The sequence below is a fragment of the Coccinella septempunctata genome, chromosome 1, assembly GCF_907165205.1.
Source record: "Coccinella septempunctata chromosome 1, icCocSept1.1, whole genome shotgun sequence".
In the NCBI taxonomy this organism is placed as follows: domain Eukaryota; kingdom Metazoa; phylum Arthropoda; class Insecta; order Coleoptera; family Coccinellidae; genus Coccinella; species Coccinella septempunctata.
This window is the reverse complement of record NC_058189.1, coordinates 10,993,054-11,020,295: the sequence shown is the minus strand read 5'-3', so window position 1 is coordinate 11,020,295 and position 27,242 is coordinate 10,993,054. Positions and strand designations below refer to the sequence as shown.

Sequence of the window (27,242 nt, the reverse complement as noted above, 5' to 3'; positions counted from 1 at the left end):
GTTGAAATTGATTTTTATTGTTCAATTTTTGAAATTAACTTTTGCAAAAAATAAGGTATTTGGTACGAAATTTGGTACCCAGGGTTTTCTTGACGTGGAAAATCATAATTTGGTATTAATGTAATGTAACATGTAATGTAACATGTAACATCTAGATAGCGCTGCGTACGCTGCCATTATTCATTTCAAATTGCACCAACATTTCCGACAATAAACTTTTGGTACTTTTTATAAAAATACCTTATGCCCACACTTTTTCCAAGTAAAAGTGGTACACTTGCTCAACGCTGGAGGTGATCGTTTACGAAATATTTACAATCTCATATAGGATATCGATGCAGTTAGCTCCTAGGATGCTAATTGAAGTTTGCATTACAAAATCGAAGTATGTGGTACTGAAATTCGTGTTATTACTAATTTTTTGCAGAAGTTATTTTTATAAATCGATCAAAAAATACCAATTTCAACAACTTGAATCTCCGAAATGAATCATTTCTGGACACAAGTTTATGTAGACTTTTTTTCTTGAATACGTCACTTGAATATTTCAACGTACTTATGTTACACCGTGTATATTCGATTTTTTCGAGAATTCTTATCATTTATGCAATAATGCATACACTAGGATATAGTGTAGATGTGTGAGATGTACAGTGCGCGACAAAATTATGGAACAAATTCATTTTCCCAAATGAAAAATATTTGGCAACAATATCCTGAAACAGGCCAATTTTTGTTTCACTTTTACCAAATTTTTATGCATTTTTGAAAAAAATTTAGAGGGTTGATGGGGATGGCACAGGGTGCAACAAAAATCCATCAAAAATGCAAAGAAATTTCTTAAAAGTGGAACAAAAATTGGCCTGTTTCAGGATTTTGTTGCCAAATGTTTTTCTTATGAGAAAGTGAATTTGTTCCATAAATTTGACGCGCACTGTATAAATATAAATTTTCACTGCAATAGACCGAGTAGCATTTTTTTCATTACCTATCTATTTTTCATGCCATTTACTTCAACGAATAAGTTGGCTTTTGAAATAGTATTTGTGCCAAAAGGGATTATACACAAAAATCTTGGACAGCGTTAATTTGATTTCCTCCAAATATCGGATATACCTCATGTAAAAAATTGAATAAAAATTATTGCTCAAAAATATAAATATAATAATAAAATATAAATTTTTCCACATATCTTAATGTAGAGGACATGAAGGAATTCAATTCATCACCTCTTTTGCAAGCATCGAGTTGGTGAGGTAAGAGGAAAATATCAGATGAAAGCTGGGAAATCACTATCCGTCAGCAAACCGCTGCATCTTGAGGGCCGCGAAAAATGTCATAAGAAAAACGACTAACCGGATCGCGGCCAGCAAATACTTTTGACCTGGGAGCTAGATCGGATATAAGAAAAAAATAGTTTCCAGAAATTCAAGAGTTTTGACGTTTTCCGAAGGCAAATGTAATTAAGTCTACGTCAGTAGTCAGTTTGGCACAACTGACAAAAGTGAGGTGAGCACCGAACACCAGAAAGTTGTGGATACTACCAACAGAGACAAAGTTTGTCTCTGCTACCAATTCAACTCATCGATAGCGAAGAGTAGGAGTTTGGGTCTCGGTATTTTTGAAATTATGGTTATATTGGTCTTCTTAGGACAAACTCGCCCAAAAAGGTAGCTTTCCTGGCCTATTAGTATTATACAAATTCGTCAAGACTAAGCTATGAACTTGTGCTTCTGTATATTCTTCAAAAGCTTCTAACTTCACGTCATCTTTTATCTGTCACCGATTCTCTAATAATTACCTTATTGTGCTTTTCACTAACCTCAAGCTTATTATGAGAATTATTTGATTTTCAAAAATGCTTATTGCTAATGAATGCTTTATATTTTTACTGGCAGATATTTTATACTATAGTATACACCAGTTCCAAAAATAAACTCGTTATAATACTATGAAGCATGTATGATATGTGAATACATTTGATTGTAGTATAACGGACTGCATGCTACATTGATTATGTTATGCTACAGGATTATGTTCATCAATTTACTATAAAAGCCAATATTCACATTATATCATAAAATAACAATATTCTTATACTTTTGGTGAGTTTGAAGCTATCACAAATTCTATCAGACTTCTATATTTACTAGCTAGCTCTTTACATTCAAACTGAAAAGAAGACTTAATGTCCCTAGCAGATAATCGAATAGTTTATAATAGGCGTAGTATATAAGAAAGTCAACTAATGGAAGACTGCGAAAGAAAGAACCCTGTCACCCACAGATACGAAGACTCAGAGGCGCCACAAAATATTTAAAAACTATTTCGCAATAAATTCTGAGTTTCAGTCGGAATTTATTGGAATTCCGACGTCATTTTCGTAATTTCATTAAATTTGCACTTCAATCTCGGAATTTTATTAAATTCTGATTTCAATCTCAAAGTCATTAAATTTCAACTTGAAACTCCAGGTTCAATTACTTTCTATAACGACTTGGGTAATTTTTTATATAGGTAAGTACCGGATGTTTAATAGGGATATACAGGATGTTTCTGAATTAGAGCTTCGAAGGGATATTTTCAAACCAAAATTAAAGGGAGGCTTTCATATAAATAATGAAGTTTAGCAAATCAATACTTCATGCCACCGAAACGACAGTTTTTTATGGTTTAATTAACCGATAAATAATGTCAATCCTTATATTGTTTTGCATCAGAATTGTTTAATCTGCCTGCATTGTCATACTAATAGTTATTATTAAGTGGATTCAATGAATTCATGAAAGGAGAGGTTTATTTCTTCGAATGAATAAATATTAATTTTTAACTTACTTCAAAATGGATTGAAAAAATTGATTTCAAAAGAGGAGTTTAATCATGGCGTCATAAAACACCCTGTATAGGGTCTGAACTGAATAAAATTCCCAGATTGAAGTAATTTAGCGAAGAATATTTTTGAATATTGTGTGGTTGTTTTCTGTTTTGTGCCCTCGTACGCAGATTTGTTTTTCGATTCTACATACTCGTATACAAAGTTGACACATTTTCAATAGGTAACGTTAAAAGACTATCAAATTATTACAAATTGTGGAAACGACAGATTTTGGTCCCGAGACAGTTCAGAATACAGTTACGTTAATTTGGAAAAGATATGTTGAGATTCTTTTCAGTTTGGCCGAAGTACAATGAGTATTTTTAAAACATCTATGAAAATAGCGAAACAAAAAATTTCATTGAGGAACATACACGAAAATAAATCCACTTTTAGGTACTATCGACCTCAAAACAACACTGCAACCTGGACATGAAAAGAGACCTCAGAAAAAAATTAGAGGATTCAACAATTCTTTTGGTGTAAAACAATTAATCTATTTTATAATATATATACACTCAATCTAATCTATTTTCTTTTATTCCTAGCAATGACGCACAAAGTTTTTCTGCATATTCAGTTTTAGAGTCTGTTATTCTTAAAAAAAAAACAGAATATTTCTCTAGATCTTTCATTGATATTTCGTTTGTATATCTATAGATACAGAGTGAGTAAAAAGTAACACACCCAATTTATAAATCTAGTATATACTGGTTTGAGGAAAAATGCTCGAACAGGTCAATTTTTATTTTAAATTGCGCTTGAATGAAGTAGTTTTTCCAGGTAGTCTCTTCGAAGGGTGCAACCATAAGCTTTTGTGCCAGAAATGGACAGACCTCTTGTTGCTAAGGATGTTTTGGTTATTGGTGGTGTTTTTTCATTGAAGCCATGTCATGGATAAATTCATTGCATTCGAGTTTTGTATTTTTATAAATCATCGTCCTGCATTTGAAAAGTGATCGATATTTTGAATTGTTGTCGAAAATATTTCTGATTCGTAGCAACTATATGATGAAGAATGAAATAGCATATCAGTTAAAAGTTCAATTATTTCCCTAATTTGTACAATATCAATTACAACCCCACGAAATAAACAATGTTTTCGATAACACTTCAAAAATAACAATAACAAAAATTCATGAAACAGTAAAATGTCGAATTCAAGTTCAAACAGTTCAACCCTATAATGAAAAACGATTTATAAAGAAAACACATTAATGACCAAATCATTCTTAAAAACAGAAGCTCTGTCCATTTCGGTCCCAAAAGTTGCATGGCTTGAAACGAAAATTGACATTTCAAGAATTTCTTTACAAAGTAGTATCTACACCAAAGATTTGACTTTTACTAACTCTGTATATTTTTCACTTATTGCAGGCGATTAATATGCAACGTTATTCACAGTTTGTTATACGTTTATGACCGGTTCAAAAACTTCAAATAATCGAACATAATATATTTTTCATTTCATTTTTGGACACACATTTCGTGTGAATAAATAATATATATGCTGATGCCATTGCTATGTAACTGTTACAAAATATTCCATCATACTCATCACCTAATCATGAATGTTATCTTGAATAGTGAAACAAGAAATCGTAAATTGTCGGAATCCATTCAGACAAATAATACGCGCTCATATACATCATTATAAGGGGCCAACAGTAGGCCATCCCATTGCAGGATATTAGTTGGTGAGTTTATGCAGAGTCACTAAGAAGAAATACCAAAGAAAGAGACTAATCTAGTTGACAGATGGCGTGCACGTGTTTAGCATCTGCCCATGATATTGGACCCTTTTTTAGGTATTAGTTCTTAGTTATTCTGCATAAACTCGCCATTATTTGATTTCATCAGAGCAACTCAACTACTATCTTGATGGAATTGTTCGACCAAGGATGATGGTGACGTCTGTCCGCTAAGTTTCCGTTGGCATCCTGAACAAGTTTATTGAACCCTTATGTAACTTCTCAGGCATCAAACGTACGTCTAAATGACGTACTCAATTGGTGATTTCCTGACGGTAGACGTCATCGACGCGAAAATGACGTCCTATGAACGTCATTGAAGGTGACGTTATGAAGAAGTCTTCACGAACGACTGGGCCAATAGGTATCGTCTCTGAAATACTGACAGTACTGTTCAGGAATATCAGAAAAGACGGAAGAAGCTATGTTGCTCTGACGAGGTCAAACGAGACCGGACCATGGTCAGCATCTGCTTTTCTTCTATTTGGTGGCCCTGACTATGGCATATTGGCTAGCTCATTCAGATCGTAACTCCTGTCGAATTCATATCGGCGGGTGGTATGCATCTGAATTATGAAATAATTCAGACGTCAAAAAGACGTAAACTTTGAAACTTTGAGGTCTATATGACATCTGACATTACCTTTAAGGTACTTACGTCATTATGACGTACGCTTGCTGCCTGGGTTTTATTATATTCGTAAGACTTATGGTGGTATTCTGCTTTCATCTGTAAGCCAATCTGTAATTTTTCATAAGCTTACAGGAAAATTGCAATTCAAGACGGTTTTAAGTGGTCTGTAGCTTACAGGAATCCGTAACTATTTACAATAAGTAGTTCAAAAGTGACACTGTCAATGAGATAATGACAGAAACATTTCCAGAATTGCATTATTTGCGAATCTGTCATTCTGAATCTGAAACTTACAGATCGATCGTACGCTACAGATTCGTAACGTACGAATGAAAAGCAGAATACAACCATTAGTTTCATAGTTGCTTCTTTCTCAATATATCCTTTCGCTCAACAAATTCAGACAGAATTACTTATGTGAAGATGTATTTCCATCGTATCAAACAGATATGATATGATATGATTTCACCCTTTTTTTCTGAGACAGAAATTTGAAATCTGCTAATGCATTTTCGACAAAGCCAAATTTGAAAACCTCCAGATTGATAGGAAGCGTGATGTAGAATGGTAACCTAGATTTCGGGGTGTCTTCAAACTCTGTTTGGAAAATGATTTTATTTTTTTTTGGTTCTATGTCAGTGAATAATCGATCTAGGTTTTGTAAGTTGTCTATTGATATGCATTGAAATAGGAAGTGAAAGAGATAGAACAAAATTCATATAGTATTAATGGAAAGAAAATTAGTATTTTTCATATCAAAGGAATTTTTCATTTCCATTTTGACTCCTGAATAGATTCGAACCGACTTGTGATGTTGGATATTAAGAGGAGTTTATACCACGGGACTTTCTCGCCATGCGTATAAAGCGTAAAGGGGAAAAGACTACCAGAATGTGGGGGGTGTTGCTGGAACACTTGAACGATAAGTAAAAGTTACGGATACTACAATAGTTTCCACCTTCGTAGAAAAGGTGGCAGCACTTAACGAACGTCTTTTTTCAATTCACCAGGATACGAATTGTAGCCAATGGAAAGACTTTTCGAGAAACTTCTTCATGTGAAAATTCATAGAAGAGATAACTGCACCTCGGAAAGTTAATAACATAAATGAATGTTTGTTCTTCAATGAAAAAAAAATTAATTTTTTTTTTCGTTTGACGAAAAAAAACTTTCTGACTTTCCGAGGAGATTGAACTGAATTATAATGAAAACCCCATATAAATTAGTGGTTTTTGACGTAACATATTCATTTTCTCTTTTTGAACTGACAACTATAACAGTGTAGACCCCTGTTAGAGGAATGAATGAATACTTTCCGAAAACTTCTCCTTTAATTGGATTCTGGAGAAAAAAAGTATCCTTAACGCGATTTTTATTTTCTACTCAAAAAATATCCATTTCCGTTTCAATGTGATGAGCTGTAATGTCATAACTTTGACTACAAATTGTTTTATTTTTTTCAATTTTAATTTGCATAGATACGTGAAAAACCGACGATTCTGTTCAGAAATGAAAGAGTGTTATACATTGGCGAAACTTTAATTTTTGCTTCATTTTTTTTTGAGCAGAAAAAAAAATGATATTATGTAATAGAAGTAAATAACTCGTGATTGTACGACAATGATGAAGGGGATTTTCATACTAGATGATTGTCATGGTTGATAATGGTAAATTCAATCGATATTTAGTTGATCCTGACGTGTGTCCATCTCGTTATGAACTCTTCCTACCTAATAATAATAATAATAAAATAAACAACTTTTATTATAAAAAATTTACATTTAAAATCAAAATCTTATTGAACTTTTGAATAGAAATAGGTCAATCAATATTATAAGCCTGTTATACCATCTGAACACATTCTGATAAAAAACAAACAAACCCTCACCATGGCAAATAGAAATACGTTCCAATTGAAAATAAAATAATGGTTGGATATAAATATATATTATACATGGTGTGGCGTAATGAATGGATAATATATGATATCTGCGGTTCAGAAAAATATGTTTTATGTCCAGTAAAAGTTCCTAGAGATATTCGACATTTTCGAAAATTAAGAAAAATTGCACCCTTTGTCACTCTGGGTGACAAGACTCCAAAAGAAAGAATTTTCGCAATCTGCTTTTTGGATAGTATTCCAGGATAGATGCGCTATCAAATGTAATTTATGATTTTCGAGGTCTTTTTTCAAACAAAGATCTAATTCAAATTTCCTGTTTTGCTTATTTTTTTATGGTTTATGGTTAATACGGTTACCTGAGTGCCAAAGCAAAAAAAATCATGCCTGTTTCACTGAGATTTTGAAATGGTTCAACTCTTTATATTTTCAGCATTAAATACGAAATAAATTTCTATTACAATGGGTCAAGGCCTAGTTTATTGTGAAGTTTTTGTTTTATTATTTTCAGCAAATGAAATAGACATGCAAGCAGAATAAAGCAATCAGTTATTAGAAGGTGTAGATCATCTTGTAGAGCTCCTGATGGTCACTCCCAACACCTTTTGTAAAACTTAATTCAATGAATAAACGATATTTTCAAATTATTATTTTCTGTCGTTTTCTTTCACTATTAAGCCTTATACTCACGAAATTAATATTTTTAAGTAAATTTCAAGTAATGAAGGGAATTTTAGCCCTTTTGCAATTAAGAAGAAAATAAAGTTTCAAAAATGCTGAAAGTTACTTCATTACTTGAAATAAACTCAAAAACATTGATTTCACCTCAGTGGGGTTTAATAATGAAAGAAAACGATACAAAATAACAATTTTAAAATATCGTTTGTTTATTTTAGTTTTACAAAGGATGTTTGCAGTGTCTACCATGAGCTCTAATGCACCTTCTAATGAATGATTGCTTCATTATGCTTGCATGTCAACCATTTCAAAATAAGTATCTTTTTTTGGATTAAATTTCACAGAAGCTTCAATACATGCTCTACACCTTTTAATGAACGATTGAATTTCTCATTTGAGTTGCTAAAAATTTTAAAAACAAGGTTCACATTAAACAATAAAGGCCTCGACTGAGATCTTGCTTAGATTTGCAAAGAGTGCCAACACATTCAACATGTGGTATCTAAAGAGTTCATAACGAAAACTAGACACTATTCAGACTCATTTCAGGAAAGAGTGTGTATATATTTCCTTTTCTATCAAGACACTCTTGTCACTGGCTTTAACGAAAATCCAATCAAATATTCGAGTTGGTATTGAAAAATGTCAGGAAATGAAAGATGAAGACGAACGAAAATATTGTTTCACCAATATATCATTCAAACACTTGCGAAATGTATCAGAGGTCATTTCTTTTATGAGAAGATGGTTATGTGTTAGGCAAAATCGATTTTAATGATACATAAGCAGACATAAATATGCTCACGGCGACAATTTTACGACATTAAGCTGAACATTTTTATACCGGCGTCTTCGGAAGTTTTCTTCTTGTTGGAGATGATGGAGTTTTCTCGGCATCGGATTCTGGAAAAGAGAAGAGAAAAGAATTGTAGAGACATTTTTATTTTTGGCTTTAGTGCAATAGAAACATATAACATTAGGTTATAAAGAATAATAGGTACCTAGCAAAAATTTTAAGACACAAAAGTGTGAGAGTCAAAAACTTATGACAGAAAAAATTGCTGTTTTTTCAACAGCACCCTGCTTATGAAGCCATATATCCATTCTTCATATATAGAATTTTGAACCTGATTGTTATAGCATATGCCAATTTCAACTGCTCTCTGTATATAGATTTCAACTGAAAAATGTATGCAGGAAGTTTTCAGTCATGATTATAATTTATTGAAAGTAAAGACCATGAGAAATCCTTACTGAACAAAAATTTGAATGAAGAAGTATAACAAATGAAAACAACAATTATTTCCAATTAATAGGTTTTATAAATTAGAATTGAATATTTTCTTTTCAAGTTATATGATCTGCGTTCTCCGTCAATATAAAATAACAAAAAACAAGATCCCAATAATTTTATTATACAATCAGTGACTACGGGATTATACAGGGCATATTTTAACAGTTTATTATTGAGGTCCAAAGAAACAATTCTTTTCTATATAATTTTTTCTGAATCGCCTCGGTTCAAAAGATACAGGCTGTGAAACACTATGAAAAATGTTATTTTTGGTTCTCACAAACGGTTTTAGCGAATGAAATGAATTTCGGAATATAGTTTTTCTCTCGTTTGATGAATCTCTTACTAACACAACATATCACTCAGGTCTTCCAGTTTTCTCATTACGACCATTATACGTACCATAAAGAAATTCAAAGAACCCAACTCTTGAAATGAAGTTGAACGCTATCTAATGATATTTGACCCAGGTGACCAGTAACATATCTGTTATGTTTTCTCGGGAGATCGAATGGGGAACTTTGTTATGTGTTATTTTTCTGTAACCATTACGTGTCTGATACGATATTTGGGATGTACCTGTGCTGTATTTAAATAATATCCACATTTTGTAAATTTCATGTACCCGCTCCAAGATATCCACGTAACATATTTGTAACATTGTTCTTTATTTGCCATGTATTATTTTGAGATCATCGACAGAGCATGACACCATAAGCGTTTTAACTACCTTCGAGGGCGCTGTAAAACGTAAACAAATATGGAGGATTGTGAGAAATGCTATTGATGCTGCTGTCGTTTCGATATTTATTTATTATCATTTAGACGTTTTGTCAGTTGAATAGTGGATTACTGAATGTGAAGTGCAGATATTGAACGTTTGATAAGTTATTTGTGTGTCATAGTGATCTTCCAGTGAAATGGTGAATTACTGAAAAGAAAGTGCTGTGGATATCGAACTGTAGGTCAATAAATCATTTCTCGCATTTTCATAGCAGTTCTATAAAACATAATAGGCTATGGTTTTATTATATCCAGCATATAAAGATTATATTTGAATAAATAATGCCTGTTTGATGTAATGTTCGATATAGGTTATTTTCTCACGTGTTGCATGTAGGTACCTCATTTGTAGAAATAAATGAATAAATCACATTTCTATATTGAAAATTTTTTCTTCAGAAAGATATGAAATATGCATTTAGTATTCTTATCTTTTTCATAACGCATAACATGGACAAAATTCTTCTAAAAACTTTTTGACCTAAGCCAAAATATTAACGAACTGTTGATTATTCTTTTTATGGAATGCAGGAAAGTGCAAAGACCAGAAAAGCATGTCCTAATCTTTCTTGGAGAACAATAATCATGAACCCAGCAGTTTGCATGATTTATTCTTTCTAGTTTTATTAACGTGTGCACTTATTTGGTAATCTGAAATTTATGAAATATATTGTTTTTGAACATTAGTTCATTCGTTCACATACCTCACCGAACTGATGTGAGATTTTTTTGAATTTTATTTTCAACAATGATTGATAAACACACACTATTTGAAAAATCAAAATTCGAGTTCATTATTATTGCAATAGTTTATATTAATTTCCATAATTTTTCATCTTTTTGTTGAAAGCGTTTTTAATAACAAATGAAACATAATAAACATAACACATGAAGGTAATATATATAGATCTCCCATGAAACAAATATTTGCATTATCCATGTTTGAACTATTTATTCTGCTTTCAGTAAGGATATGTGTTCTTTGTTTGAGGCGGACATAGGAGCATAGCTGCTACATAAGCGTTCTGTATTTGTACTCTTAGTGTGATATATCTGTTATGAAACAAGGAGCGCGGGATACATTTCTGCTTCATAACTGTTATGAGATATGGTCACCTGGGGAACGTTTTGTTAAATTAAAGTATTCTTCATATTTTCTCTAATGTGCCGTTTTCGAGTAATTCGATGTTGAAAAATGAAAAATATCTGTGAAATTCGAAAAATTGCGTACTTCGTCCGAATGCAACTCTTTTTAAGAGATCTACAGATATGTAGTGTCACAGATTTAGCTAGTTATTCTGAAGGTGATTCTGTTTTTCCAGAGGTATCACAGCTCATTATGAAAATTAAAAATGGCTATATCTTTTTATCAGGGCCGAATCGAAAGAAATATATGGGTGAAAAGTGTTTCTTTTGACCTCAAGAATCTACTGATGTTGAAATATTTGTACGAGTCAAAGACTCACCCTGTATGTATATACACTGCGCAAAAAAATTAACGCACATTCTGAAAATCTCCATTTTAATGAAAGTTAACTCTACATCTTAAATGATCTTAAAATGTTCTGATCTAATCCTTCCCAGATTTTTCCGAGTTGGATTCCTAAGTCATTAAGAGTAGCTGGATAATTTGCTGAACTTCTCAGCCTTCTATTGAGGTTGTCCCAAACCTGCTCAATCGGATTGAGATCTGGACTTCTTGCTGGCCATTCCATTCGAGAGACTTCAACCTCTTCAAGGTACCCCTGAATGATGCGCGTACGATGGGGTCTGGCATTATCGTCCATAAAAATGAAATTTTCACCAATGTATGGGGCAAATGGCACTACATGCTCTTCAAGAATGTTCCTTATATACTTATCAGCATTCATAGCTCCATTATCAACGACCACTAGGTCTGTGCGAGCAGTCAAAGATATTCCACCCCATACCATAATCGATCCTCTCCCGAAACCAGTAGTATTCAGGAAATTGCACTGAGCATATCTTTCATGTGGACGTCTGTATACAAGGGAACGTCGATCACAATTGTAGAGGCAGAATCTAGACTCATCTGTGAAGAGAACTCTTTCCCAATCGGCCTCTTCTCAATGGATATGCTCTCTCGCAAAATCCAAACGCGCCCTTCGATGGGCTGGGGTAAGAGCTGGGCCTCTTGCCTCGACAAGAGGCCTTAAATCATATTCTCTGAGGCGATTTCTTATTGTCTGAGTGCTAATTTGCACCTCATGAGTTTGCTCAAGCTGAATTTGAAGGAGGCGAACGGTTGCAAACCGTTGTCTCAACGAAGAAACTCTCAAGTAACGTTCTTGAATGGCAGTTGTTACTCGTGGTCTACCCTATCCTGGTCTTCGGACATTCATACCTGTCTCCCTGAATCGCTGCAACATTCTGGACACACTTGTATGGGAAACTCCAAACCTTTCTGCAATTCTTGTGTATGTCAACCCTTCTTCTCGCAAAACTACCGCATATGTGTAGAAAATCAAACGAAAGAAAAACTATTGATCACTAAAATTGATCGAGAACAACTGATTTTAGAATGGAGTCAATACATTCAAAATCTGATAATATCATCCTTTTTTATTCCTGCTGGGAAAAAACATCTGTATTGAAGAAAACCGTTGAAAGTGGATAACCTATGCATGCATAATTCTGATAAAAATAATTATCATTGAGAACACCTTCAGTTGTAGAATAAATTTGATATTTCCATAATGTGCGTTAAATTTTTTGCGCAGTGTACATCAAAATTTATGAAAAATTCGAATTTTAAAATTTGAGCCACGAAAAATGTATAGAATCGAGACAGAAATCTTTTTTTTAAATGTCCTCCATACTAAAAAAAAAACCGTGGCTCGCAGAATGCAATTATTGTTATAATATTGTAACCAATATTTTGAAAGATCTAAAAAATTTGTGTAGTGTGGGTGTAGTTAATTTTCAAAATTTATGAATTAGGATTATTGTTCCTCCTCACCTACGTGCAACGCAGTCATGACACCTTCTGACTGTTTTCTTCCTGGGCAAACTGATGGCCCAGGTTCGTCAAACAAATCACACATTCTCAAGTCGGTTGGATGTTCTACCAATAATTCCACAACGTCTCCTGAAATAAAAAATTACAGGATTGAATGATGAACGCAGGGATCATTTCTGATTGAAACAGTGTGTTTCTTGTGTAAGCGAATCACTGCATTTTGTGATTTATTCATTGAGCAAAAAATAAACCGTCAACGTTAGAGTCATTCGGGGCAACTCTGCGCACTTTTGCCTTTCAAGCCATACCCTGTTTCAAATGTTGAAGATAGGAAAATTAAAACATATTCATAAGATAGAGAATTTTTTAATCTATAAAAAACATCAAAAAGCAAACAAACAAAAACTTTTTTTTCCGCAAAAAAATATTTAATAGTGAAAGTCGGAGTGCGTTCATATGCCCCGTATTGCGGGTAAGTGTGTGCACCCTCACGGGGTAAGTGAACGCAGTGCTTAGTGAACCACACAATCAAAACAAATTACAAAATAAAGTCATCAAAAAATTACAATACTAGAGACATGCTGTTTATTGTCCATACAGAAGCGCCTTTTTACAAGCACTGCATTATTGTTCGTGCCACCATTCCTGGTGAACACAACACTTGATACATTCCCCTGTTGGTGGCTCTTCATATTTTTCTGAACAAATAGGACAATATTGATCGAGTCTTAACCAAGAAAATCAACAATATCATAATTTATTCCTCACTGAACTAATGCCCATATAATGAATCTATGCGCACACTTACCCGCGCACACTTTCCCCAGTAAGCCAAAATTTGAATTGACGTTCTTATAGAGTTGAGCAGCTAAGAGAACCTAAAATTTTTTGTTATTTATCTACATTAGTATGGGCATTATCGAATAAAATATTGTTTAACACTGTCGGACTCGGAACTTGGACCTGGCAGAATTTGCAGAGATGCTAAAAATTAACAAGAAAACTAGTGAATTTGATTGATTGCAAATAAAAAGTAAACGAAACGTCGCACGGCGCACTCCTATGAAAAACTAATTTGGCGATTCTGCGCCCTTGCTTCACCCAAATGAACCCCTCTTTCATACATTGCATAGTCGAGATATACGCACTGCGCACACTTACCCTCTGCGCTCAGTTACCCCTGATGACTCTATAATATTTTTCAAAGGCTATAGGCTATCAAAATCTCATATCAGAAAAAACTTAAAAAGTTATTACGTGACGAATATTTTTGAAAATTTTTTTGCAGATTTTACCTACTGGTTTTTAAAATTGAATGACATAGGAGCCATTCCTGAAATTTTTTCTCATTGCAAATTCTGGTTTTCCCGGAAACGTCAAAATTTGTCCCATATTTCCATAATTTTCATTAAATTCTCAATTAAGTATATAAATATAAATGTATTTTTTCCATCCATTCTATTCAAAATTAACCCGAGGTAGTATCGAAATTCAGAAAATATATCCATATTCAACTCAAACTATATTTTTCGTGAAATTTCATCGGTTTATTATAGTGGGATGTATTTTGCTCTAGGATGATTCGTTTCGGGAGTGAAGGTAAGCATAAATCTCAAAACACTGAAATTTCCATGATGATGCCATATCCAAATCCAGTGAACAACATGAATTCCGTATTCAGCACCCGAAAACACATATCCACATTTTTTCAGCAATTTTTTTCTGAATTTAATGTTTTCAATCATTCAAACGAGAATAAGCCCGGGTTTCATAAAGCTTGATCGGGGAATCAACGCTTGATTGACGAATAGACGTCTATAATTCAGTCATGAGCATTCAGAATATCATTATCGCATCACATTATGATGTTCATTCGTCTATACAATTATTCTCAATTGCTTCTTTTTCAATATTTTCTGAAATGAAAAGGTTTCAGTGATTTCGTTTCAGAAATCGAGTGACTGTCAAATCGTTGATCGGACAATCAAAGTTTTATGAAACCCGCAGTAATTCATCCATTTGATATCCATTTGAAAATTATTGAATTATATACCATACCATTATTTATCGGTCATCGAATTCTTGTAACAATAATACTTTTGATAATAATACTACCCATCATCATACATTGATCATTGATGATGAATCCATATTAAATTATCTTTCGTTAGGGGTGTTATATATCGTAGGTCTCTTATGTATTTTCAGTTAAAACTTTATTTTCGAATGTTTATAATTTTTCACGATTAAAGATTCATTTAACAAACTTTGTCTATGTATTAAGACCTTCCTTTTAATTTGTTCTCATTTTCCCTATAAGATTTTATGTGCTTTATTACGGTCATATTTGATACAAATTACACTTGCCCCAAACTGATATGAAAGTGTGGCAATTAAAATTACATTTATTGATGTATAATTCTACTACAATAAGATGTGATAATCCCTCAAAGAACTCAAAGAACAAAATACTATATAGTAATTCTTTAGGGTTTACCCGATAAACTCATTGAAATTTCAACTGTTAAAAATTGTGGTCACCTTACTTTATATACTGGGTGTTTCAAATGTGAGGATTTTTTTCGACAGAAGGTAGAAGTCATCAAAATAAGTCATTTCACCACATTGAACCCCGAGAATTCACAATTAATTAATTCTTGAGTATGGAACTGTGGAAGATGACTCAGTACATCCGAATCTATCTGATTAGTTGCATCAGCTCACTAGAAAAATTGTTGTATCGTGCGAATTGGGAAGAAAACAGTGAAGAAAGTCAGTCATCACGGGATAAGTTTTTTCCAATTGCTTTGCAATAATTCAGATAACAGATTATCTAGGGTCGTATAGGGATCTATTTCAATAATCATTTCAATTCTGATTCTCAACTTTATCATTCTGAAAGTTTTGTAGGAGTATTTTTTGATGAAACGCTTTATTTTGGTCAGTTCTACTTCCAACTTCAAATACACCAGTATAATTATTAATTTGTGTACATCCAGTTGTCTGAATGCCAAATTCAGGCTGATATTGATAAATGAAAATGAATTTCTCACTGGGTTGGCCTTATTGCTTTTATTGACCATCATCGAATTGCCATCTCGTAGTTATTGCATTAGTATTTATACAGGGTGTTTCCAAATCAAACGTAAACCTTGGAGGAGGTGTTAGTATCACTCACTTGCTTCGTTTGAGCCATATTTTTTGATAACCAAAAATCAACAGTTTCCGATATATTTGAGTTCTTGGGTTTTTCAAAAAATTTCTCACCTTCCTTCATTTTTCTACGTTGACCAAGTCTGATTATAATTTTGGATTATTTTCATCAGAAAAAGATATGATACGTATGAAAGAAGCAAAACTATCCTGTATTAGATGTTGAAAAAGAATTAGTATGATTTAAAATTTGTTATATAAAGAAAAAAAAAATCAATTTCTAATATCAATTTGCCTGTAACTTTAGAATTCCACAATTCATGTATAAAAAAATTATTTTAAAAACTTGCCAAATTCTTTCTTCATTTCCTAAAAAAGTTTTCGTTAGAATGCAGTCACTTGTTTCGTTTCAGCAGATTTTTTTATAAACAACCTCTTGAATGTCCAATATGAAAAATAGTTTTGCTTTTTTCACACGTATCATATCTCTTTCTGATGAAAATAATCCAAAATTATAATCAAACTTGGTCAACGTAGAAAAAATTGACGAAAAATGAAGTGAGGTGGGAAATTTTTTGAAAAACACAAGAACTCAAATATAGGTAATGTTGGTTTTCAATAAATATGGCTCAAACTACAGCAAATGAGTGATACTAACACCTCCTTTGCTCAGATTTTTATTGAAATAGTATTTAATTCTCATGGAATTATTAAGACAAAAGGAGGTAGGTAAATTACAAGACAGTGTTTATTTATCGAAAACAGTCCACGTGTATTAATTTCACGCAGTGTTTTGAATCGAACTAAAAAAAAAACTACTGCAAACCCCAATAAACCACTTCAACATACCGTATCTATCTTCACAAGGATACAAGGATACGGCCGGAGTTACGACCTATGTCGGCAAATGGGACTTTGCCAAGTGAAATAGTTCATACAAGTTTTACTTACCCGTTCTATCCATTATAGCGCATACTTCTTCAAACGATCTATCTATGAGCGAAACACCACCCCATTCAAGAACTCTATCTCCCTGTTGCAGCCCCCCTTTCTCTGCAGGCCCCCCTGGGACAGTCCAAACTACGTAGGCGAAGAGTCGTCCATCAGCCGATGCTTTACCGCCAACTACTCTCATTCCGTAGCCTCGAGCTGAAAACAAAAACACAACGTTCTTTTGAGATGACGAGGAAAGCGTTTTTGTTAATTACCAGGTGATCCAAATAACTCTCATTTTTATTTCAACTTAAGTATACTACTTTGATCCTTTCAGATTTCAACCTAGTATCAGAAAACACAAAAGATGCATCGTCTGGAAAAGTTCATTCCAATTTTATCTTCATTTCCTATATTGAATAGCATTGAAAGGAACTACCTATAAAATTCGTATATTTGATAAGAAACTGGGATGAATAAAATTTCCAACTTTCTGTTCTTCTTTTCTCTCCATCCCAGGAAACACACCTTGGTTTAGTATACGTCTAATATTCATCCTGATGGTATATTTTTCGTTTTGGTCTATCACAGTACCAGTATTTTACGTCTATATTATACCATTTTTCTGTAGTAGGTTTATAAAACGTCTTTTAGCGTTACCTATATATACCACACTATATGTTTTTTGCTTATCAATAGTTTTTTCAAGAACTGAAGATTATTTTTTGTTTATATACTTCAATTATTTCAAACTCTTCGTCATATTCATCAGTTATTAACGAAGTCTACAAGATCTCCGAATTATACGTCGAATATATTGTACTTTTCGACGTACTTCCTACACCTATATTAAACGAATATGTGATAGGTTTTTGAAATGTCTATAAGTGGAAGTCATATAAACATAATGAGATCTATTTTGTCTCCCAGTTGTGTTTTTACGATTGGAACAATATGCATCCTACAATATATCGCTTATTTCCCAGCTTTAATAATTTTTCATAATTTATAAACTAGGTCTATAAAGTTCCACAAAATTTCAACCTTCCTTCCTACTCCATGAACTTAGGTATATTAAACGGATATATGGTATGTTTTCAATCTGTCTCTTAGCGAATTTTTTAACACTCATCATTGAGGTCTACACTGGACAAATATATGAAAGGTTTCAAATATGACTATTATTATAAGCCATATGTAGATACCTACTACATTACTTCCAGTTATCAGGAAGAAACAAAAATACTGGTCCTTTATTCATTATTGTCATATGGATGTTTCTGAGTTTTATACACCTAGTACATATAGTTCCAAACATTCAAGTTTTTTGAAGTTGAAGAAGCGATTCAGCTTATATAAGTGCTTTAATTGTTTGAACTGATTTCACCAGGTAGCTAATTATTCAGCTCACATCGAACTTAATCTTTTTCCATAAAAATCACCATTTAAATGATAGCTGTATATAAATGGTTAAGCCGTGGCAAGAATAATTTATATGTATAACATTCATACTAGATATTCTTTAATAGAGGGTTCAACCATAGGTGCAATAAATGAAAAAAAAAATTTACATTGAACAAAAAAAATGCATATTTGCATATTTTTCTATAGTTTCCTCTCCAAATGGAGTTTAATTCATTCGGATTGATGGTCGTCAACCAATTAAAAGCAAAGATATTACACATATAATATCTTTGATTAAAAGTCCCCCAATTCGACAATTCACAGCGTTGTCACATGAAATGAAATAATGTCCTGTCCATACACTGATTGCTTCAAACATCAAAGATACTGCTGTCTATACTTGTGATCTGGAAAACTGAATGAGCCCTCTTCAATTACTATTCACTTGATATAATTGTAGTCTACAAACAAGCCTAGCAGATTTATGAGAATGTTCAAGATCTACTACATTTTTAATAGCCTGGCAACATTGGTGCTATGTTTACGTAGGCAGAGGATTGAGTATCTACGCAGGCCCGAACGGCCAATAGGCAATTAGTTATCGTTACAATACACGCATGTGGCAGTCACGGCCGTGTTTCTATGCTATGCTATGCGGCATGCGCTGTTCGTAGTTCGTTCTCCTTGTCGTCCATCTTGAAATAGTTTCGTGAGCTTTGTGTGTTTACTGTGTTTGTTTTGTCTGGAGGAAATTAATTGTACTTTGTCATGAGTGATTGAAATGGATTCTGATTCAACATAGTGATGGACATGTTTAAACATCTGCTAAAAAACAAAATGACATAACCGATTTTGAAGAAAGCTCTCCACTTTCAAGTCTACTAATATGATGAAAAAGATATTTGGTATGTTTTGTTCGACATGTTTTTTTCTCCTAAAACTAACTGAAATAACATTTTACAGAGGCCGTAGTGCTGATGTGGGTACATCTGATTGAAGCAATCTGAAAATATAGGAATAGACCATTATGTTTATTTAAAGAGGTGTGCTCAATGTATATACCTGAATTTTGAAAACTTCTATTTTATTATTTTCTGAATAAATTGGTTTGAGACCTAGTTTAAAATTTAGTTTTCTTAAAATCCGATTGACACTACGTTATGTCTTATTCGAAACTATGAAAAGGATAAGTATGGAAGAGGATAAGATTGTTAAACTAAATGTTGAAGATTGACTATATTCAGAACAGTAATATCTAACAACAAATAAGCCTAATGTTCATTCATACGATATTCGACAGTATGAACGATGATCCGAAAGTGCATTTATTGTTCTTTTAATTTATTATATTCGAAATCATCGATTAACACATATTATTGCAATTTCGGATCATCGTATCGTCGGATATCGTATACATGAACAGTAGGTCTAACGTTGTTCAGAGACGTCTATTACTGATACTTAATTGTAGTACAAAATACGATTATTAAACGTCTATTTTTGGTACATTGAAGTCGTTGAAATATAGTCTATAATATATGAGTTGTGAACGTCTATAGACGACTGGTTTTCGACGTAATGTCTGAATTACTTAAGTAGTCTAAAAGACGTATATGAAATACGAGTATCAGACGTATATAAAATACGAATAGGAGACGTATATCCAGGATTGATTTTATACGTCTACCACGCGGACATTTGTCCTTCTTATTTTGGTCTAATGAAACCGTATTTATACGTCGGAATAAGTTGACTTATATATGTTTAATAAACGAAAGGTGGTTTCCTGGGATGGTACAAGCAAATTCAGTTTTTTTTGCATCTTCAATGATAAAAAATATAATGCCTAAATATTGATGCCTAAAGTGGGAAATAATCAAAGCTCAGATGTACAAAACGCATTGATTCGAATATCAACAAACGTTACTATGTTAGAACTAGCCACACACCATCCTTCAAGGCACCAATGGAGAGACTATTCCATCGAAGAATAGTTTATTCTCAACATCGGTCTCATATATCATGACACCATCAAAGTAAATAATTCAATGTATTACATTTACCTATCAGTTCATCCATTTTCTCAATATTCCAATAATAAATAAGGAATACATACAAAGTCCCACGTGGGTGGGACTCAAACAGAAAGCTCTATGGCATTCCACCAACATGGAAGGTTGAAATTGATGAGTAATCATAGTCATAGGCAGCGTTGCAAATTTGCCTGATAAACGATTTGAGAGTCACTCGATTTATAAAACATAATCACTGAGACCTTTTCATTTTTGAATATATTGAAGAAGTAGCAATTGAAAATAATTGAATGGACGTATGAACATCATAATTTGATGCGAAAATGATATTCTGAATAATCATGACCGAATGATCGATTGAAAACAAATTGACGTCTATTAGCCGATAAAGCGTTGATTCTTCAATCAAGCTTTCTGAAAACCGGGGCTAAAGTTCTGGAAATAACAATATGTATATCAATTTAAAATGTTTTCAATGATATGTAAAGTGTATAGTTCTTTTCTTCTAGGAACATAGTCAAAAACAAAGAAACACATGCAATTAAAGCTCTTAGTAAAACAGAACAGAGGAACTCACTAGAACAAGCATCATGCTCTCGTTAAAAATCATTAATGTTAAAAAGCTGAAGAATTATTTAAGTATTAAAATACTGATTAAACACAAGATGCACTTATGAAACAAAGTAAGGAAATTTTAATACAATATCGATGTCATATTATTCGGAAAGGACGATAGAAAATTAAACTTTTTCACTTCGTTTCATACCTCAACCAGACAGAAAAATGTTTCTATGAAAAAGCTCTTTTAGTTATCGATTACAACCGTAAACATATGAACTCAAATGTAATTTGTATGAACTTGTTTTTAGAAACACGTATATAGGAAAAAGTGCATTATCATTTGATATAAATGACTGTTCGAGTTTTGAGCCGACTAGTCTAGATACTTCTCATATCGGAATGGGGACAGTCGACTCATACAGTGCTTTACTAAATTTTTTACGAAGATTGTCATCTAATAATATCGATAAACAAATGTCCTTAATTCTTAACAGTTTCCAGAAAACTGACCCTGTCGCCATTCACGATAGCAAGCCGTACACTTCCAAAAACCGACTTCCCTGATCATGTCAGATGACAGATGAGATGTCGACTATTTCGCATTCAAATCGAGGCAATGCTTTTCTGATATCTCATAAATACAATTCATCATCGGACTGGCAAGAATCTATACTTTCATTATACCATAGAGAACGTGGCGACATCGATGGTGAGTAGCGATAGACCGGTTTCGGTTTTGTTTGAGCTCGTCAGTATCACATAACTCAACCAAACGATGCCGACTGTAGATGCCGATGTAGATTTTTGACAGTCAGTTATGATGATATCTATCATAGCCTTGTGGCGTTAATATTACTGCAGTTGCGCATAGCCGCTCAGACCGGATGTAGTCCAAGTCGAAATATCCAAACGCAACTGTAGACCGGTTTCGGGATCATCATTGTCCCTCATCAGTAGAGTGTAGCGCTAGATATTCCATTGGTATGATGGTGTCTTGAATTGGGGCAAGGGTTTGAAATATTCAAACAAAAAGATTTTTGTTTTTTGATTTGCTGTTTTATTCAACCGTTGGAATGTAGATTTGTTTTAACGTTATTCTTGTTTGAAATAAAGTTATGCTTTCTTCGGATGTTACTTAACACATTTTTCGAAATATCACTAACAAGAGCTGACATCGTACAAAATCATTTCTCGAACTGAAGAAAAAATACCACATCTCATCTGTAAAGCCGAGAATTCTCTACCAAATTTTGGTAATAATACGGCACAGATTATTTTGTATGCCACTGAACAGTGCATTCTACCGAAAATGTAACGGTAAAGAATTCACGGTGCATGAATTCTCGAGTAAATTCTCTAGAGACTTCTCGGCTGTTGCAACCGGGCTTAAGATAAGTGTCCATTCGAGAATGATCGACATCTTGGGTGGCTATGGAAAATCGAATTTAGCTTGGTAATAGTTAAGATTTTGTGTTGTGGATTTCAGGTTGGTATTGTGAATAAACAGTGATCGAAAGATTTATAATATGTGAATCTATGTACTGAACGACGAGAATTTCAATTTTGTACTGCTGTTCATGTTCTTAATTTAATCGTACAAATTGAAAACTTAATTGTATCCACTTTGAATGCTTCACTAAGTTATATTTAAATGTTCCAGTTCTGTGATTGAAACTACAGAAATCATCAGAGATCTTTTGTGACCAGATATCGAGCTATGTCTGGACTTTCAAGGCCTACTAGGATCTCAATCATTCTTGAATGGACTATACCTTCTCTAGTCTAAGCTCCTGACTAGATCCGGATGGCCACATATAGTACCCCAATTCTGCAGTGCGCTAATTGACCGAAGCAGCAGCCCCACTTTCAGTGTTTTTCTAAGCGGAAAACTACACCTCATCTTATCATTCTCTTTGTCCACATTGTTGAGTTGACTCATTAATCTCGATTATTGAAGTATGTACTTCTCTATCACTTCATCTCATTTAAGGGGTTAAGTAATTCTCTTTGAAGTCTTCTTGTTCAAATTAGGTGCTTACTTGTTCTCCTCAAAAGGTAATGTACCAGACAGTCTTTTCAAAATTATTAATTAATCCGTTTTCAAGTCCTTTCCATGAATTCATTATGAATGAAATGTGTTCATTTGCGAGAGACAAAAATTCTAGAGAAAATGTTGATGATTCTCAATTTTTACTGCTCATTTCACAGTTTTTCTCGAGTCACCTCAATCATGAATGAATATTCTATTATATTTTACGCCTCAACTAGATTTTCAGAGCTCATTAGATTTTCTCACATGGAAATGGGTATGTAGCACCAGAATTGAATCTTCTTATGTCTTTCTCATTGATAATATGAATACTGATTTATTGATTTCTCATGATCATCTCTTCTATTTGAATAGTTCTTTTCATTTCTCAGCTAAGTCTGTTAACCGCTCATTTATATATAACTTGTTGTCGAGTTTCAAATGAATGAATACTAATGTTCTCCAGGGTGGACTCTGAAATTAGTACATAGTTTTCCTTCAGAACATGATGTGAACTTCTCAATCTCTCGATTGGTATGATCTATTCATTATACTTACTCTCCTTGATATATCCTCATATTAATTCATCCTGTTCGATATACATGTTAGTTTTCAAGCCTTCTGCTCTTCTTGAAACCAACGATTAGTGGTTTTCCTCATCAGTACTCTCATTTTGTACGTTTCATAATTTATCAATTGTATCTTCAATTTTTCTGATGGACGTTCTGATCTAAACGTGCTTACTTGTAAGCAGTCCGTCTCAAAAATGTTGTATTCATTGATTAATTTTTGCACTTTTCAAGACCAATGTTATTCATATAAATTATAATATTCTTACTTTTCTAATTTGATTTATAATATTTATAATTTGAATTATAATTTTTGCTCGACTCACATTCAATGTATTGGATCTCGTAGACAATTTAGTTTTCACCTCTTGGTCTATCTCATTATTATAACTCAGCTTTCTCATTAATATTCATTATTCTATTCAATCATTGATTGCCCTGTCACTGTGAACGTTGTGTTAATTTTGAATTTATCGAACTTTCTCAAAGTCTAAATCTGATCTCAAGTCTCATTTGAACTGCTCTGAATAATCTCTGTTTTTAGTTGAATAATGTCTGTCTGAGTCTATAGATGTTGTTAATATTTGTTTTTATTGTCACAGTATTAGCTTCATGCAGGAGACTGATTCATTTAATAATTGTGAACGATACACGATAAATGTTTCTACAATACCATCTTCAACTCAATTGTCTGGTAAAACAGTCCATTATTCTTTTTTACAAAATCATAACAACCCTGATTTTGAACAACATTAAAACATAACATTGTTGTATAATGAGTCTACTAGTTTGTCCTCATACATAGAATAGAAATGATGACAACCCCAAATAAAAGATATTAAGGATCCAGTCGCATCGATTTTCATTACAAAAACATTCTACCTAAATTCCAGCAGAGGAAACATGCCGCCGGATCTTAATCGAGCACAACATCTCCTCTAATTCTAAATTCAGCACCTCTTCGAGTGCCGACTATTGCAACTTAATGAGGATAATTTAATAGACGAATAATTACTCTCTCAGTCGAGTTCAACTTCAATAATGATCTCATTTACTGTACAACTTCCCGCCTACTATACAATAGGTAGATACAATAACTGAATATGCAAAACTGAAGAATTTGTTGAAACGGAAAATATGAATTGTCCTAAAGTGCTAATATTTTGATATACATATACTGTCACATGATGTTAACTGTATTTTTCGTTGGTTATTCAGACCAACATTTTCAGATGATTCAGAAGGACAGATGTAGATATTCCAAACTGAATTCAAAGTTTCACACCAAACCGATGTGTTGAAATCGCATATGATATGGGGAATTCCCCAATTTCTTCTGATTGGCATAAATGCATAATAACCACATAAGCAGTTATGAGCAACGTTGAAATGATATAAGGTAAATATCCCCATTTTTGTCATGCTAAGGTCAAATGAGGTCTAGAGAATAAGACATTTATGATATCGATATAATGGTCTCAACTGTGTCATAATTGCTAACATAATACGCTAACAATTTAAAAAAAGACATAAAAAATAATAAAATGTAATGCAATCAAATTTGATCATTAAAAAACAGTACATGACATGAATAAAACAGAAAATAGAACAAATAATTATGTAATTCGAAAAAATCAAAATAAAATCCAACATTCGAAAACACGAAGCTAATTATAAATTCTGACAACAACTTCTTTCTTTGGTAATCAGGAATACTGTAAATTTCACTGGACTTGATTATAACTGGTTTCCCAATTGAATCAGCCACTCTAAAACTTTGTTTTTCCACTAGGATTTTGGATAATAATCCAAAATTTAATAAAAAGCAATTGAAACATATACGAAACGGTGTGACGAAATGAACTGCCATGATAAATACTACATTTATTTTTATGAAATCAATTTTTGTTCCAAATTAGGTCAATGTTTGTTTCCACCTTACGGTAATGAGAAAGAATCAAGTTTATGCCTTGGTTCATCAGTAACATGTCCTAATCACCATAGTATTCTGACTCTGTTATCAGTCATCTGTCATGTAGTTTGGATTAGGATGTATGATGAAATCAGGTCATAAAAAGTACCATATTTTTCCTCACAAATCTCGACTTAAAAATTGTCTAACGTCTTCCAAAAAAAATATCACTTCATTCGAATTCATTCAGCAAGCAAGGCTACATGCACTATTTTTTAATTTACCTACATACTTTTACATGCAGTTTATTTCCCCAGTCTTCAGCAAACTGGATGGTGCCATGCGAAATTATTTGAGGATTGAATAAATGACTCTTATAGTCTACGCAGATATCGAAGAAATCATGAAACTCATTGTACAGGGCGATATCGCAAACTTTTGAGTTTGCCAGGCGAATGTTATTTAGTTTCGGGAATCTCATGAAGCTATCTTCATTAAAATTTTCCGATGAATCGATGATCCGGTCAGGACATAGAGGGGGTTCAATTGCCATTCAAATTTGAGAAACACCCTGTAAAACACGATGTAGAAATCCTGGATAATACATATTGGGTTTTTTCGCGATCCTCTTGGTGTTCTCTATCTAACATTAAAATGTTTCCAACCCCATCTTCGACGTCTCTATAATATAAATACAGTTGCAGGAAAGTCCATTAAAATTTAACTCTCCATCAAATTGTAAATCCTCCATTTTTCCCTTCAAAACTGACAGTTTTAAATTTTGATGGGGCATCAAATCTTAATGGACAAATTTTTCATCGATAAAACCATTGGAAAAATATGACTGATTTTGTTCACTTCAGAACCGTGATATTCATCTCCTCACCATGCCCGCAATAAGAATTTTTCTGGCACAAAGAAATTCTTATCTTGTAGCAGATTCAATGTCGTTTCCAGATAAGTGGTCAAATTTGATGAGACTACAAGGATAACTGGAGTATAATTGTTTTTATGGTAAAACTTGAAATATTTCGTTAAATCAAGAAATGTTAAATTGAAGAATAGTCAATATTTCGACTATGTGTTATATGACATTTTTTGTTGCCAATCACTTGTATCATCCCTCTTGATGTTTGGCCCTTTTAAAAGAAGACACCCTTTATAGAAAGAAAGCTATATATTTTCTGTGGCTAGCTGCGTTCATCTGAACCCTAAAATAAAAAATATCACTTTGTGACTCGCAAATTATGGCTTTCACAGTAGATGTGGGTATATCGAGATTTTTTGCGATTTCTGTTCTCTTTTAGTAAGGGAAATTTGTTCGAATTTCTCGTAAAAGACGGGAAAAAATTGGTGATCCAATCAAAAAGCTTCATTAAGGTTTAGATGAGTATCCATCTGTGACATTTCACAAGAATAAATTAAAAACTGCTCTACCGTATTCAGAACACTTTTATCGAGAAGTGGGCATGACTCAAAGTTTTATTATCACCCAAATGAACATGCTTTTTTACATCGTTGATCCACATGTTAGTGCCGATTTTGAGATCGTAAGCGTCAAAAATTGCAACCTAAATATAAGGCCAGGCGCAAATAGAAACGCTGGTTAGTGAGGTAACGCAGCGTGAGTTTGTGTAAAACATAGAAAAGACAGCGCAAATAAAGCGTCACAGTGACTTGTCAGATAGTACGTGCAGCGCAGGAAAAAGCTGCGTCACCTCACCAACCTGCGTTTCTATTTGCGCCTGGCCTA

At 33.2% G+C, this 27,242-nt stretch overlaps 1 protein-coding gene and 1 long non-coding RNA gene across 3 annotated transcripts in view; one reads left to right on the top strand and one right to left on the bottom strand.

The window, feature by feature from the left end:
- Window positions 1-27,242, bottom strand: part of LOC123319210 (regulating synaptic membrane exocytosis protein 1) — a 301,043-nt gene that overhangs the window by 21,078 nt on the left and 252,723 nt on the right. For both annotated transcript variants that reach the window (XM_044906078.1, XM_044906085.1), the window contains 3 exons: window positions 17,000-17,197; window positions 12,896-13,024; window positions 8,683-8,741 (listed from right to left, as the gene is read on the bottom strand). In XM_044906078.1, coding sequence (XP_044762013.1) covers window positions 8,683-8,741; window positions 12,896-13,024; window positions 17,000-17,197 — 386 coding nt within the window. The remainder of the gene's footprint in view (window positions 1-8,682; window positions 8,742-12,895; window positions 13,025-16,999; window positions 17,198-27,242) is intronic.
- LOC123319224 lies at window positions 19,109-19,390 on the top strand. The gene is made up of 2 exons (XR_006538457.1): window positions 19,109-19,290; window positions 19,349-19,390. It is a non-coding gene; the product is annotated as an uncharacterized LOC123319224 (long non-coding RNA).